Source organism: Dendropsophus ebraccatus, chromosome 14 (genome assembly GCF_027789765.1).
Source record: "Dendropsophus ebraccatus isolate aDenEbr1 chromosome 14, aDenEbr1.pat, whole genome shotgun sequence".
NCBI lineage: Eukaryota > Metazoa > Chordata > Amphibia > Anura > Hylidae > Dendropsophus > Dendropsophus ebraccatus.
In genome coordinates this window covers 59966728-59983050 of record NC_091467.1, presented here as the reverse complement: position 1 = coordinate 59983050, position 16323 = coordinate 59966728, and the positions used below count along the sequence as shown (strand labels likewise).

The window sequence follows — 16323 nt, the reverse complement described above, 5'->3', positions numbered from 1 at the left end:
AGTGATATATATCATGTATGGCTGAATGTACTGTATTAGCTATAATCGGACCGGCCTATGAAAGTGCGTCTTGCTGCTCCATCGGTGTCTGTAGGGCGGGGTGTGCGTGCTGCCCCCTATACTACTCTTCACTGTTGGCAGGATACTTGCTTGGCTCAACAGGGGAACAAACCACCTTTGGTATCAGCTTATCTCCATTGAGAAGAAAGGAAACACATCATTCCTCATCATCCTTCTTTCACACAAAATCTGACATCAGGGAAAGTCAGGGCTGCCCACATAAATTAAAGTCTGGCGGGCGGGGGGAATCATTTTGGTTTGGGGGAACACAGTAAAGAAGGTAAAGTAAAGTAAAGGTATGCTTACCTGTCCCCGGTGTCCGTGCAGTGCAAGTCCCACTTCGGACCCAGCCAACAGCCTACACTCCCCTCCCGGTGCCACGTCAACTGTGACGGGTGACTGGGGCGAGATACCACTGCAGTCACTGACTGGCTAAGCGGGATGCACCTCACAGCTGGGAGAAAATGGCATACGGGAGTACGATATGGCAGGGGTACGGGGGTGGGGTACGATATGGCACAGCATGGGCACGAGGTCCGGTAAGCATACCTTCTTTGTTATGTCCCCCACCCCTTACCCAATATCAGTTTCCCCCCCCTTCGCCGGACTTCTCCTTTAAGTGAATTTTATTGAATGTGTATGACCATCTTTAAGTTTGGCCCATATGTCTTAGAATGGACTGGAATAAGTAGGAATGAGCGCACCTCAAGCATGTTCAAGGCCAATCGTTCTGCATTTGAATACTGGTGGATGCGTCCTATATATGTATCCATTTTTTCCCAGACTCCCTAGGGCCGCATCCAACTTCTTTAGCCAATAATTGCCGAACGATCAGACTCAAGCATGCTCGAGTCCCGCTCATCTCTAGTCATCAGATATCCTATTACTACAACTCTATAAAACATTTGATGCCATTCTATATAGATCAGACCACACATGGAATAACATATACAGTATGGGGCACACGACACAAGAGAGGCAAAGCTCGACTGGCTTCAAAGAAAGGATCAGATCATAAAAACTACCACAAACTATGTTAGGTCTCCAGCACGCTCCCATAGTGGTTTTTTGATGACCTCGAAACCACTGATCCATCGGAATGGACTGTGTACACTATAGGGCTCGGTTCACACGTTGTAAGAGTGCGGCTGTATGTGCGGCTGTAATTGTGCGGCGGTATTTTTGATGGTTCGTGTGTATGCTGGGAAGTATAGGATATGCAGCTGCACAGTGCACACTATCTCTGAATCTACGGCCCTATCGTAAACGGACCCGTAAAAAATGAACAAGACCATTGTTTGCGGCTGGACATGCGGCCGTGGATTGACAGGCGGTCCGTACGGAGTACTTCAAAAATAGCCGGCAATGATGCTGAATGCCGATGCCTCTAATAGTTAATATATTAAATTAATCAAAGACATTTTCTTTGTAATCAAGACACTTTCGTTGATCAATAATTTATTTCTAACGAATCCATCATTTTGCAATTAAATATACTGTTAAAAAAAATAGATATATAAATAAATGTATATTTATCTATATATTTTTTTTTTGACAGTATATTGAATTGCACAATGATGGATTCGTTAGAATTAAATTATTGACCAACGAAACTGAATTTATTTCCAAGAAAAATGTGTTTTATTCATTAAATATTAATTAGTACAGGAAGCTCTATAAGCCGTGAATTCATATGCCGGCAATAGAGCTTTCTGTACTAATCATCACTTTACTTTAATGAAAACATCAAATGTTTCTTCTAATTATGTTATGACAATAACATTATTAGAAGAAACATTTAGAATTATATGTGCGCTCAGCTGATTGGCTGTTCGGCTGAGCGCACATATAATGAGCCGATCCGCAGCACAGTGACTTCATTGTGCTGCGGACCAGCGAAGAGGACACATCGGGGTGAGTATAAAGCTCTCCCCACCCCCTCCCCAGCACTGCACCCCTCCCAGCAAGGAAGGGGGGGGGTCAGTTAACCCCTTCCTTGCTGGGATGGGTGCAGTCTGACATCAGTCTGGCCCCCCGGGGGTTAAGGGGGATGCAATACATCCTCCCTTAACCCCTTGGGGGCCAGACTGTAAGCAGCGATCTGTAAAGATGCTGCATACTGTAAGGAGCACAACACCGCTCACAATGATGGGTGTTGTGCTCCTGTTTGTGTTTTTTTTGTGTGTTTCTCCCTTTTTGTTTTTCAGATATCGGTATCCTGGGGATTACGTCGGATTCCATGGACTACGTCGATGACCAGCGGTTGTTCTTTGAATTTTTTAAATAAAATGGTCAATGAGGGGTGTGGGGGTGTTTTTATTTGAATAAAAAAAATTTTAAACTTGTGTCTTGTCTTTATTTCTTTACTTTTTAGACTTAATAGTGGAAGCCGTCTAATAGACGGAATCCATTACTAAGTTGGGGCCTAGTGTTAGCCGGTATAAAATGGCTAACACTAACCCCCCATTATTACCCCAGTACCCAATGCCACCAGGGGTACTGGGAAGAGCCGGGTGCCAGTGGTCCCGGAGCGTCAAAATTGGCGCTCCTGGACCGGGCGGCAGCAGGCTGGTAAGATTTAGGCTGGGGAGGGCCTAAAACAATGGCTCTTCCCACCCTGGTGTTACCAGGCTGCTGTCGTTTGGTTTTTAACCCGGCTGGTTATAAAAATAGGGGGGACCCTATGCGTTTTTTTTTTTTAAATAAATAAATAATTAAAAAAAAACCGCATAGGGTCCCCCCTATTTTTATAACCAGCCGGGTTAAAAACCAAACGACAGCAGCCTGGTAACACCAGGGTGGGAAGAGCCATTGGTTTAGGCCCTCCCCAGCCTAAATCTTACCAGCCTGCTGCCGCCCGGTCCAGGAGCGCCAATTTTGACGCTCCGGGACCACTGGCACCCGGCTCTTCCCAGTACCCCTGGTGGCATTGGGTACTGGGGTAATAATGGGGGGTTAGTGTTAGCCATTTTATACCGGCTAACACTAGGCCCCAACTTAGTAATGGATTCCGTCTATTAGACGGCTTCCACTACTAAGTCTAAAAAGTAAAGAAATAAAGACAAGACACAAGTTTAAAAATGTTTTTATTCAAATAAAAACACCCCCACACCCCTCATTGACCATTTTATTTAAAAAATTCAAAGAACAACCGCTGGTCATCGACGTAGTCCATGGAATCCGACGTAATCCCCAGGATACCGATATCTGAAAAACAAAAAGGGAGAAACACACAAAAAAAACACAAACAGGAGCACAACACCCATCATTGTGAGCGGTGTTGTGCTCCTTACAGTATGCAGCATCTTTACAGATCGCTGCTTACAGTCTGACCCCCAAGGGGTTAAGGGAGGATGTATTGCATCCCCCTTAACCCCCGGGGGGCCAGACTGATGTCAGACTGCACCCATCCCAGCAAGGAAGGGGTTAACTGACCCCCCCCCTTCCTTGCTGGGAGGGGTGCAGTGCTGGGGAGGGGGTGGGGAGAGCTCTATACTCACCCCGATGTGTCCTCTTCGCTGGTCCGCAGCACAATGAAGTGACTGTACTGCGGACCGGCTTATTATATGTGCGCTCAGCCGAACAGCCAATCAGCTGAACGCACATATAATTCTAAATGTTTCTTCTAATAATGTTATTGTCACAACATAATTAGAAGAAACATTTGATGTTTTGAGTAAAGTAAAGTGATGATTAGTACAGAAAGCTCTATTGCCGGGAATATGAATTACCGGCTTATAGAGCTTCCTGTACTAATTAATATTTAATTAAGAAAACACATTTTCGTTTAAATAAATACAGTTTCTTTGTTCAATAATTTAATTCTAACGAATCCATCATTGTGCAATTCAATATACTGTCAAAAAATAAATATATATATAAATATACATTTATTTATATATATATATATTTATTTTAACAGTATATTTAATTGCAAAATGATGGAATCGTTTACATTTAATTATTGAACAATAAAAGGGACTTTATTAGACAGAAAATGTGTTTTATTAATTCAATATATTAACCATGAGAGACATCGGCTATAGTGCAGAGGATCGCAAACCCCGGTAATAGCGATTCATGTAAACTGTTTCCCTGCTTTCCCAGATGCATCCAGAGGTGTTTCCATCACTTTCTTAACATTTTATTTGTTATTTTTAGTTGAACCAGATTTCAAAGTAAATGACCGTATGTTTTGAGCCGCATGTCTATTTTTTCCCACGGCCGGAGTTTCACCCGCACATTTACAGCCGCATAAAAAATACAGCCGCACAGTTACAGCGTGTGAAACCAGCCTAGAAGTGTAGGACTCCAGACAAGTGCCTGGACTGTGGGGGCCGCACTGGCCTATAGAATAGAATGGGTCCTATACCATCTGCAGTTGTATACAGTATACAGACCAATGATAAATTGTGTGGGGGGACCTTTAAACAATAGAGAATAAGCCATTAGCCTGCTCTGTCCAGAAGGTACACAACACACTTACATTCATGTCCATGTCCATGTAGTCCTGGTTCACTACAGGTGGGGCGGGCATGATGTATTGCATGCCAAGGTCGCTGCCAATAGGCTTGGCACCTAAATACAGAGAACACAATGTAAGTGTACGAGTCAAATGGACAATAGATTCTGTGTTATAATGTATATGGGCACTACCTGGAGAACTAAAAAAAATCTTCCTTCCATATTGTGCCACTTACCCACAAGCAGACCAAGGTCGGCATTCAGGCCCAAGAAGACATTAGACACCGATACACAGAGCTGTATAGAGAGAAGAGCAGATAGAGTTTGTCTTACAATACAATTACATATTATAAATTACACATGTGATTTGTTAGTGGACGGAGTAATGCTGCGTTTACACGGAACAATTATCGTGCGAATTTAAAGGATAATCGTACGTGTAAACTCAGCGAACGATCAAGCGACGAGCGAGAAATCGTTCATTTTGATCTTTGAACATGTTCTCAAATGGTCGTTGGCCGTTCGCAAAAAATTCTCAGATCGTTCCGTGTAAACAGTCGTTCACCGATTTAACCTATGTGCGAGATAGGCTTAAGCGATCGCAAAACGATTTTTCCGTACGATATATCATTCCATCTAAAAAAAAATCGTTACTTCTAAATCGTTAATCGTACGATCGGGCGAATTATTGCTCCGTGTAAACACAGCATTCGATTTCCTTATTTCTCATTGGAGATGTGTCAGATCATTCATCTACTTCAGAGATGGAAGAGATTATAATGTGCGCCTACCCTGTCACTTAGAATGGCCTGGATGTGTCCTTTAATGACGTCAACTATTCCTGGAAGTAAACTGGAGGGAAGAGAATGAAATGAATGAATGAACAACCAAATACAATACAATTATAAGTATTCGCATAACAATATAGTTCATCAATATTTCTACATTCCGGACATAGTAGCTGTGAAGTGATCCCACCCATACTTTATGTCCAAGGGAAAATGCACAATGGCTCCTTAAAGGGGTATTCCACTCAAAAATAACTTTTGATATGTTGCTGCCCATGGTGAGAATAACAATTCCTTCCATACTTGTTATTATCTATTCAGTCTCCTTCCCCCAGTTCGGAGCTGCTGCTTTCTGTTAAAGACACAAAAACTGTGTATGAGCTTTTCTCTCTGTCTCCCCCTCCTCCCCCCTCCATTCTGGGACAGCTGATGTAAACAAGTCCCTATCTGCAACTTTGTAATGTCCGGAGGTATAATTGCAGTAAGCTCGTATGCAACTTAATCTCAGATTTAGCCATCCTAGCACTATAAAGAAGCTACAAAGTTGCAGATTAAGCAGGAAAGGGACTTGTTTACATCAGACGTCTCAGAAGGGAAGGGGGAGGAGGGGGAGACAGAGAGAAAAGCTCAGATAAAGTTTTTGTGTCTTTAGCAGAAAGCAGCAACTCAGAACTGGGGGAAGGAGACTGAATAGATAATAACAAGTATGGAAGGAATTGTTAGTCTCACCATGGGCAGCAACATATCAAAAGTTATGTTTGAGCAGAAAACCCTTTTAACTACTTGTGGACCACCTATAGACTTTATGTAGGCAGACCACAATTCTAATGACAGCCGAGCTCTCCAGAGTGGGGGCCATAATGCTTCCTGCATCCTGTCCTGGCAATAAAGTGATCACCGGGTGCTGGGTATCTGCAGGGAGCTGGCTGATCCAGATCCACTCTTTACTGATCCACCCAGAGCACTGTATTCCCTCTGTATGGGAGATAGCATATTGGCCCCAGTTACAGAGAAATACTCAATAAATTCTGGAACACACATGAGCAATTTCCCAGTTTGCCAAATAAAAAAAAGTCTTTTTTTTTTCTTTTTTTTTTTAAATTGTATTTGCTGTTTGTTATCTGACTATCAACACCATATCAGTCCTGAGATTCACCAGTGCCATGCCCATCTTACAATCTCTCATGTATGACGCATAGTTATGTCCGTCTTGTACCCTATTCCTCCCGCAGTCACTTGTATGCCTCCTAATAAAGACTTGCAAGCAGAAACTTCAATAACGGGGAATCCTCTCGGTGTCCTAGAGACCCTCAGATCGGCGGTGACACCAGCTCCGGCTTTGATGGAAATGTCTCCAACAAGGACTCTAGAAAAAGAGTACAAATCAATGATATCCAATGGCCAAGAGATGTATATGATGTAAGGGCTTCACTATATTCTCCGAGCCAAAGCCCCCCTCTACTATATACTCTCTTACTGAAATAGTCATTGAGAAGCTGCAGCTACATCCATGTACTGAGCAGGAGCCATGTCATGTCTCACTCTCTGACCTCTGTCTATTGTATAGATGCAGTATATAATGTGGATATCTTATGCAGCTGCATGTGTTGTGTAGGGTAAGGTACGTTACAATTCTTAAAATGTCATTTGCTATATTAAACACTAGGGGGCACCATTTCATTATCATTTTTTACATGGAGACAATTGATACCTAACACAGTTGTATAGTAGGTAATAAGAGAGTTCTGTATTTGATACAATGGAGCAGGCATACTGCTCTACCAAAGCTGCTGAAAGAAACACAACCTCTTTATACAGAGGTACAGAACATGGACATGATTCTCATCTAGACTGGATCTCAGTTACTCACATGTTAGCGGTGATGTGAAGATTGGTGTCTACAGAAACTTGCACCCCGACATTTGGCATAAACCTCACATCGATTTCGGGTAGCTGGACATTGTGTATTTTTATCCTGTATATGTAGGAGAGATGCAGATGGTTATTACTTGTATTTTATTCCCACAACACTGCACATGTGGATATCTTCTGGAGCTGCATGTGTTGTGTAGGGTAAGGTACGATACACTTTTTAAAATATGTAATTGGCTTAAATAAACACTAGGGGGCACTATTTTATCACCATATCATTTTTTACATGGAGACAATTTATACCTAACAAAGTTGTATAATACATGACTGTCCCTCCATTTTGATTGGGACCCCTAAAATCACACACTCATTCCCTATTCTGTAAATAAAAATTACTGTAAGTCTGAATGGTAGGGAAACCCCTTTAAGGTTTGACCCAGAAACAATGTCGCTACTAGAGAATATTATAAACCAAAGTGTATCTGTAATTTCAGATTACATTTTTGGACATGATGTTGTGCGTGTACATAAGAAATAGCACTATTTCTTGTCTTTTTTTTTTTTTTTACAGTTTTCCCCTTTGCGGGCTTCATCAGTTGACTCTGAACTGGTGGGTGTAGACTAACTGCTATGATGCCCCCTATACACTGCATGTACACAAAAGAGGACATCCTCCTTCCTTATATCTACATAGCATACCCTCAGAAGCAGCAACAGTGGTGAAGAGAACTTGAGGGAGCAATTATGAGTAGTGTAAGCTGTGACTCAAGCAAATAATGCAACTTTTCTAAGTCTGTCTCACCCTACTGCTAACTCCTCCTCACCTTCAATTTTCTATGGGCAATATGTAACTGTTATTTCAGTTAGCAACTCCATCTGCAGACAGATAGCTACTGTTTTTCAAAGTCTATGATCATTTAACGAGGGGTGGAGGAGGATATGAGCTGGATAATTGGAAACATTTTTATCTGCTAAGATATATTACAAAGTTTCTTTTTGATAGGTGAAAACTGTTATTTCAGTAAGTTGCTCCATCTGCAGACAAATTGCTGCTGGTTTTAGGAGTCAATGATAATTTAATGAGGGTGGAGGGGCATAAGAGCCGGATATTTGGAAACATTTTTCTCTGATAAGATATATTACAAAGTTTCTAATTTTTACTTATACAATTAAGTTTGTTGAAGAATGAATCAATTATTATTATTATTATTATTATTATTATTAACACCACTTATATATGAACTGAGACGTCATGGCAGATTGAGCTGTGGTACTGGGTCCATGCTTTTTCAATGAGAGGGAAAGAAACAGAAGACCAAGGAGTAGTATGTAGTAAGTATACTACCATTGGTACTATGTGTATATCAGACATGCTCGTACATAGTAGTGTTAGTTACTTGTACTATATTAGTCTATCATAGTCATGTCATGTCATCCTCTTCAGTATTGTGTTGGGATTTTAGACATGAACATAACTGTATAGAAACCATCATGATATAATATATACATTGCTCATATATTTTAGTTGGAGCTTTATATACAGATATAACTTACCCTGCCAGGTTAAGGACGTTGCCTATAATGGATTTTCCCATGCCAAATAGGCCTCCATTTGCGAATAGTCCTACCTGTTTTTTTTCTATAACTGAAGGGATTGGTATGAGTCCAAATGCATTCTGGAGAGATCTTCTTTGGGTCTGACAAGCTGTGAATCCAAAAATGATATTGTTACTTCCACCTCACTAGTATATAATCAGAATAGTAATTAATGGGAGTCTGTCAGCACTATATCATGCTCAGATCGGCAGACAGATCGCTGATGGGGGGGGGGAACACAAACGATAGCTGTCTGTATTACAGGGCCCGACTTATAATGTAAACGAGCGCCAATCTACTTAGCAAGGGCTGCAGGGACATAGTTACCGATGTCCTTGCAGCCCTTGTCACCATACATTACCTAAACATGTTGCAGTTCTTCTCCTGCGTTTCTTCTTCCTCCCGGTCCTGCACACAGCAGCAGCTTCGGTGCAGCCTGTCTGAGCTGAGAGACCACTCAGCCAATCACTGGTCGGGGCGGTCCTGGCCAGTGATTGGCTGAGCAGTCTGTCAGCTAAGACTGGCCGAAGCTGCTGCTGCTGCGTGTAGGACCAGGAGGAAAGAGGAGCGCAGGAGAAGAACTGCAACATGTTTAGGTAAAGCATGGTGCTTGTGGAATTGTCGGTCGCCCACCGCACATCGATATTCCACGCAGCGATGCGCGGTCGGTGCCCGATGATTTTAGGTTTGAACCCAAATAAACGAACAGCTGATGACACGATCATGGGCTGATCGTTGTCTCTATTCCACGGAGCGATAATGGTCCGAATCGGACCGATTCGGCCGAATATCGCTCCGTGGAATAGGCCCCTTAGATGATGGCTGTTTGGCTGTTTGTTCAAGAGCCACAGAGATACTGCTAAGCTGCAGCATGTACAGCTTCTTCCTATTATAACTGATTGATGTACAAGGCCTGGAAGCTAAGCAGGGAGGGGTGGAGGAAGGAGCTAGCATGCATGCTGCAGCTCAGCGCAGCCTCTATAACTTGAGCGTCAGAGGAAAATGCAATTTTGTGAATAAGTACGACCCACCATACTGCATAGCCTCTTGCTTCACTCGGACCACTGTTTTACAAGGTGTACTTCTCAATGGAGGAATCCATACAATCAGCAGCCCAGCTAGGAACAGCAGTTTCATGTTGTCTTCTGTAAGATGTCTTCTACCTTCAGAGAAGAAGAGATCAAATATAATTTTAAGATATTTAGCATAGGACTTCTCTATATTCTAGCCAGCAATTAGATATGAGCAATTCGATCCATCAAATCTGATTTTTGTAGAAAATCTAAAATTTTTGTTTATAATTATTTTTAGCCCTGCTCCTAGTGTGAGGGGCATCGCAGCTTTCACTCACTACATTCAATGAGACAGGCACTCTGCACCCAGACCGGCCCCTCAGTGTACTCTATAGGAACAGGGACACCCGCCTTTGACAGGAGTCCCTGCTCCTGTGTGAAATTAGTGTGAGTAATTGCAGGGCATTCAAGATACTTCCAAAGTCAGAATCTGAAATTCAAATTAGACGATTTTGACCTGAAACGAATCTTGGGACATTTTATCTTAACCCCTTAATGATTTGTGACGCCCATCTACATCATAATGCCATTAAAAGGCTACAGGGAGGGATCACAACCCGAGACCCTTCTGTACCTTGTGCTCCCGGCAGCCAGGGACCACAATCGGTTTGTGTCAGCTATTTAACCATTTAAATACCACTGTCAAAACTGAAAGCCAACCATGGTGGTCTATTGGCAGGATCCCCTCCCCCCTTCCCCGCAATGCGATCAGGGGCTGGTGATGCTCTGACCCAGTCCCTGGCTAAAGCCTAAAGCAATCAAACTCAGAAAACATTGATCAATGCAGTACATATATACTGCATTGATCTTTATGAGCAATCAGGGTATTGCTTATAGGAGTCCCTTCCCATATTAAAAGTTTAAATCACCCCCCCCCCATCCCCTTTTTCCATTTTATAAATAAAATGTATTTTTAAAAATTGTTTTTCGCAGCATATTTTATGGAAAAATTATTGCAAAGTATGATTGGTGTCTCAAAAAAATAAGGGCTGAGGAAGGAAGGGGTTATAGAATCTATAAAGTTTTACGGCTGAAGTTCTTACCTGTGTCTATGACTATTCACAATCTTCCCCCAGGAAGGACCTCTGAGATTTATTTGGACAGAATGGGGTTTTATTAGTAGCATTTGGAGTGTTGACTTAATAGGGAGCAAATATGTAAGAAGCCGAGTACCAGCGGAGGGTTATGTATGGGTGTAACTTTCTAAACATTAGATATGTATTTAGGATCTGCAAATACAATTTACGCCAACTTCATTTTTCTCATAACATCTCAAATCTGTAGGTAACTATATTGCTGCGCTCCGTACCGCTGACACTTGGCCAAGTTGTCCAGGTTTTTCTGACATCATTGTTACCCAATAGTTACTTATATTCATGTGCTAACTGTCAGGAACTGTGCAAAGCAGCAAAGGTTTTCTATGGGATTTGCTGCTGCTCTGGACAGTTCCTGACATGGACAGAGGTAGCAGCAGAGAGCACTGTGTCAGACTGGAAAGAATACACCACTTCCTGCAGGACATACAGCAGCTGATAAGTACTGGAAGACTTGAGAGTTTTAAATAGAACTAGAATACAAATGTGTATAACATTCTGAAACCAGTTGATTTTAAAGAACAAAAAAATTGCCGGAGTACCCCTTTTAATGGATTCTTCTGTTATCTAAGATGCCTGGCTTTGGATTATTCCTCCTCCCCCGATAGAGAATACAGGAATGTTCGGCTGTGCCAATCATTCATGTGTATGTTGAGAACAGGAGAGATAACTATCGGTTGAACGATCGTCTGGTCGGCAGTTATAGAAGGTATATAGCCACCTTTAAGTGCCCACACCATACATTTATTAAACCAAAAGCTTTCTCTCCTAATCTCTCATAGCCATGAACAGAATGGTCAAACATTAAGGTAAGGTAAGCCACTGCCAGACAGATCTGGTGATGGTTTATCTCTTTAAGAACAAAAGGGGCCCGCTTTCTTCTCCCGGCAACCAGCGAGAGTGATGCCACTCAGGCAGAGGAGGGAGTGGGGGACTAGAGGAACCATACAGGTAAGTTAAGAATAGATTTTTTTTTTTTAATTACAGACGAAGGGGGTAGTGGTATAATGGTGGAGGGGCAGTAGGAGGATGTAGGGGTTAGTAGTAGTATGATGGTGGAGGCACAGGAGGATGAAGGGGGTAGTAGTAGTATGATGGTGGAGGCACAGGAGGATGAAGGGGGTAGTCGTATGATGATGGAGGGGCAGGAGGATGAAGGGTTTAGTAGTATGATGATGGAGGGGCAGGATAATGAAGGGATAGTGGTATGATGATAAAGGGGTAAGAGGAGGATGAGGGTAGTAGTATGATGATGCAGGGGCAGGAGGATGAAGGGTTTAGTAGTATGATGAAGGGGTAGTAGTATGATGATGGAGGGGCAGGATAATAAAGGGATAGTGGTATGATGATAAAGGGGTAAGAGGATGATGAAGAGGGTAGTAGTATGATGATGGAGGGACAGGAGGATGATGAAGGGGTAGTTGTATGATGGAGGAGCAGGATGATGAAAAGGTAGTAGTAAGATGATGAAGGGGCAGGAGAATGATGAAGGGGGTAGTAGTATGATGATGGAGGGGCAGGAGGATGATGATGGGGTAGGAGGATGATGATGGAGGGGTAGGAGGATGATGATGGAGGGGCAGGAGGATGATGATGGGGGTAATAGTATGATGATGGAGGGGCAGGAGGATGATGATGGGGGTAATAGTATGATGATGGAGGGGCAGGATGATGATGATGGGGGTAATAGTATGATGATGGAGGGGCAGGAGAATGATGAAGGGGGTAGTAGTATGATGATGGAGGGGCAGGAGAATGATGAAGGGGGTAGTAGTATGATTATGGAGGGGCAGGAGGATGATGAAGGGATTAGTAGTATGATGATGGAGGGGCAGGGGGATGATGAAGGGGGTAGTAGTATGATGATATGAGGTACAGTATAGCTGCATCATGTGGGCGCACACTACCAGTTACTATGGCTGCTATGGCGGTAGTTACACCTCTGGGTTGCAGACACCACTACTATAAATGACCTGTGATAGCTGGGGAGCCATGTTATAGACTGCGGCTCAGAAGCTTCCAGGTCTGATAAGATGCCGGGTATCATAAGGATTCGGAAATAGTTGACGCCGCCCTGTTAATCCAGGATTTATTGCGGCTTTAGGAGCATTATACTGTGTCCCTTCTCTACACCAAAGGTAAATTATATCTGTGTATTCATTAAACAGGCCGGTAATGTGAAGTAGGTTGTCAAATAAAGACTGGCAACGGCCGCCTGAAGAACTAACACAACGTGTATACACTCACTACCTGAGGGATTTTGTGTGATATATTGTATCTACTTTCAATTCCAATCCATTATGTACTCTATATTACGTAATGATAGTCACACACCAGATACTTCTAGTATGCTTTTATCTGATAGTTGTGCTTTACATATTCTGTTGTATATATAAAATCTACATATTTCTCCTTATACCATGCAAACCTCAACGAGCAAGACATCTCTTTTATGTGTTAAGGCCAGAACTGAAATGGTGGTTTTGCCCCCATGCCGCCCTGGCATCAGTAAAGGAGAGCCATTTCCCAAGAAGAAGACTTGATCAGTGCCGGACTGGCCCACCAGAGAACCGGAGGATCCTCCGGTGGGCCCCTGCACTCAGGGGCGGTCTTGGCATTTCTGGGGCCCCAACCGAAGTTATGTCTGCCCCCCCCCCCCCCCTCGACACGCGTTCCAAAACAATAGACAGCTGTGTGTTGCCCCCAGTAGTATATACCCCTTGTGCGCTACCGCCAGTAATATACACTCCTTGTGTGCTGCCCCCAATAGTATATACCCCTTGTGTCCTGCCCCCAGTAGTATATACCCCTTGTTTGCTTCCCCCAGTTATATATAGCACCCCCCGTGTGCTCCCCCAGAAGTATATAGACCTCCTGTGTGCTGCCCCAGTTTTATATAGACCCCCTGTGTGCTGCCCCCAGTTGTATATACCCCCTGTGTGCTCCCCCACTAGTATATAGGCCCCCTGTGTGCTCCCTCAGGGGTATTTAGCCCCCCTGTGTGCTCCCCAACTTGGATATAGACCTCCTGTGTGCTCCCCCACTTGGATATAGACCCCTGTGTGCTCCTCCAGTAGTATATAAACCTCCTGTGTGGTCCCTTCAGTAGTATATAGACCCCCTGTGTGCCCCACCAGTATTATATAGACCCCTTGTGTGCTGCCCCAGTAGTATACAGACCCCTGTGTGCTCCCCCAGTTATATATAGACCCTCTGTGTGCCCCACCAGTAGTATATAGACCCCTGTGTGCTCCCCCAGTAGTATATAGCCCCCCTGTGTGCTCCCCCACTTGGATATAGACCTCCTGTGTGCTCTCCAAGTTGTATATAGACCCCATTCTGCTGCCCCAAGTAGTATATAGACCCCCTGTGTGCTGCCCCCAGTAGTATATAGACCCCTCTGTGAAGCCCCAGTAGTCTATAGCCCCCCTGTGTGCTCCCCCCATTTATATAGACCCCCGATGTGCGCTCCCCCAGTTAAACAGACCCCTGTGTGCTCCCCCTCCCATATAGTATATAACACAATAAAACAAACACTTATACTCACCTGGGTCCGGGCGTCTCCTCCTCTCTTCACTCTTGTGGCCGCAGGAAGGGTTTTCACTGTGATCACAAGAGGCCGCACTCCCCTTGTCCTGGCGCCGATGCTCCAGTGATGTCACTAGAGCGCCGGCACCACAAGGACAAAGCTGCCACTTGTAGCCGCAGGGAAAACCCTTCCTGCGGCCACAAGAGTGACTGACAGGAAGGGAGCCAATGTCTCCCGCCCTGTCAGTGCTGCTGCATGTAACTATGAGCGCTCATTACGAGTGCTCATAGTTACAGTTCAGATGGCAGCAGCAAGCGGGGCAGCGGTCCTGTCCAGCGGTCTTGAGCACAAGAGCGAGGCGTGGGGGCCCCCTGGATGTTGGGGGCCCCAAGCAATCGCTTGGGGTGCTTGGTGCCAAAGACCACCACTGCCTGCACTTACACTTACTGACGTGTTGTTTCTCACTGGGTCTTCATTGGTGGCCGACCAGGATCATTTCCTCTTGTGGGCCCCAGATACCGCAATCCGACACTGGACTTGGTGATACTATTGGTAATGCATGTTCATGAAATTTCTTTCTTCCTAGATCTTCCACCTTCAGATATGAGTGGTATTAGGTAATAGAAGAAGTGGAGACCACATAATGTTACAGAGTGAGGTCACCGCGCACTAAGGCTCATAGTACATAGTACCTGCAGAGACCAAGCCACATCAGCACAAATACTGTGCTTCACCTGCAGCCTCATGGCTGAGCAGCTGCATTCAAGCCTTACATCACAGAGTGCAATGCCAAGCATCAGATGGAGAGGTGTAAAGACTGGAGCACTGGAGCAGAGAAAATGTGCTATGGAAGTGATGGATCACACTTCTCTATAATCTGGCTGACGAGTCCGGGTTTGATGAGTGGTGGGAGAACGTGACCTGCCTGACTGCATTGTGCCACCTGTAACGTCTGGTGCAGCAGGGTTGATTTACTTTTTGATTATACTTTTTACTCATTGTGTATAGTGGGGTCTTTGTCAATCCTGTATGTCTGTACTAAAAGTCAAAATATTGCTCTTTTTTTCTTTTATATAGGTATAGATATAATAAATTGAAGATCTACCTTTTGCCTTTATTTGGATATACAGTGGTGCCTTGGATTACGAGCAGGACGGCGCTTGTAATCCAAATCCACTCTTATACCAAAGCAAATTTTCCCGTAAGAAATCACTGGTATGCAGACAATTGGTTCCACAATCCAAAAATAAGGATTTATTATTCTGAATAACATGTAACACAAATGAAACAAACATTCAGAAATGACAGAATATGTGATATTATAAATTACTGTACAGTAATGGAGAGGACGGGAAACACAAGGGCTGACAGAGACTGCAGGGAGCATAAGGGAATGAGCAGGGCAGATGTGGGCACATACATGCAGCACTCTCTGTCCGGGGAGCGAGGGGTTACAGCTATGGAGAGATTACCTCCACAGTCCTGTCCCCTGATGTAACCCCCAGCCTGAAGTGGATCTGCTATGATTTGGAAGGTGAGGGAGACTTCCTGGGTCAGAGTACAGGGCTGTAGACCCCGCCATGCAGGCCATGCCCCTCCCCCACTCCCCCTCCCACCCAGTACAGGAAGCTCTTAAACCAAAGCAAAGCTCTTAAACCAAGTCACAAGTTTGAAAAACTGTGAGCTCTTAAACCAAAACGCTCTTAAACCAAGTTACTCTTAAATCAAGGTACCACTGTACAACAAACTTGCATTATATACAGCAGACACTCATTATATACAGCAGACGTGGATTGTATACCGCAGACATGCATTACAGCAGATGTGCATTATATACAGCAGATGTG

The 16323-nt window shown here is 43.9% G+C and overlaps 1 protein-coding gene across 2 annotated transcripts in view; it reads right to left on the bottom strand.

The window, feature by feature from the left end:
• Positions 1 to 16323, bottom strand: part of BPIFB2 (BPI fold containing family B member 2) — a 31821-nt gene that overhangs the window by 13139 nt on the left and 2359 nt on the right. The window contains exons 1-8 of one of the 2 annotated variants that reach the window (XM_069951941.1): positions 10897 to 10938; positions 9812 to 9943; positions 8739 to 8889; positions 7183 to 7287; positions 6529 to 6678; positions 5316 to 5376; positions 4761 to 4821; positions 4547 to 4638 (exon numbers count right to left, since the gene is read on the bottom strand). In XM_069951941.1, coding sequence (XP_069808042.1) covers positions 4547 to 4638; positions 4761 to 4821; positions 5316 to 5376; positions 6529 to 6678; positions 7183 to 7287; positions 8739 to 8889; positions 9812 to 9917 — 726 coding nt within the window. In that variant the 5' untranslated portion in view covers positions 9918 to 9943; positions 10897 to 10938. Of the gene's footprint in view, positions 1 to 4546; positions 4639 to 4760; positions 4822 to 5315; positions 5377 to 6528; positions 6679 to 7182; positions 7288 to 8738; positions 8890 to 9811; positions 9944 to 10896; positions 10939 to 16323 lie in introns of those variants that run through there. The other variant, XM_069951942.1, reaches the window with a different exon arrangement.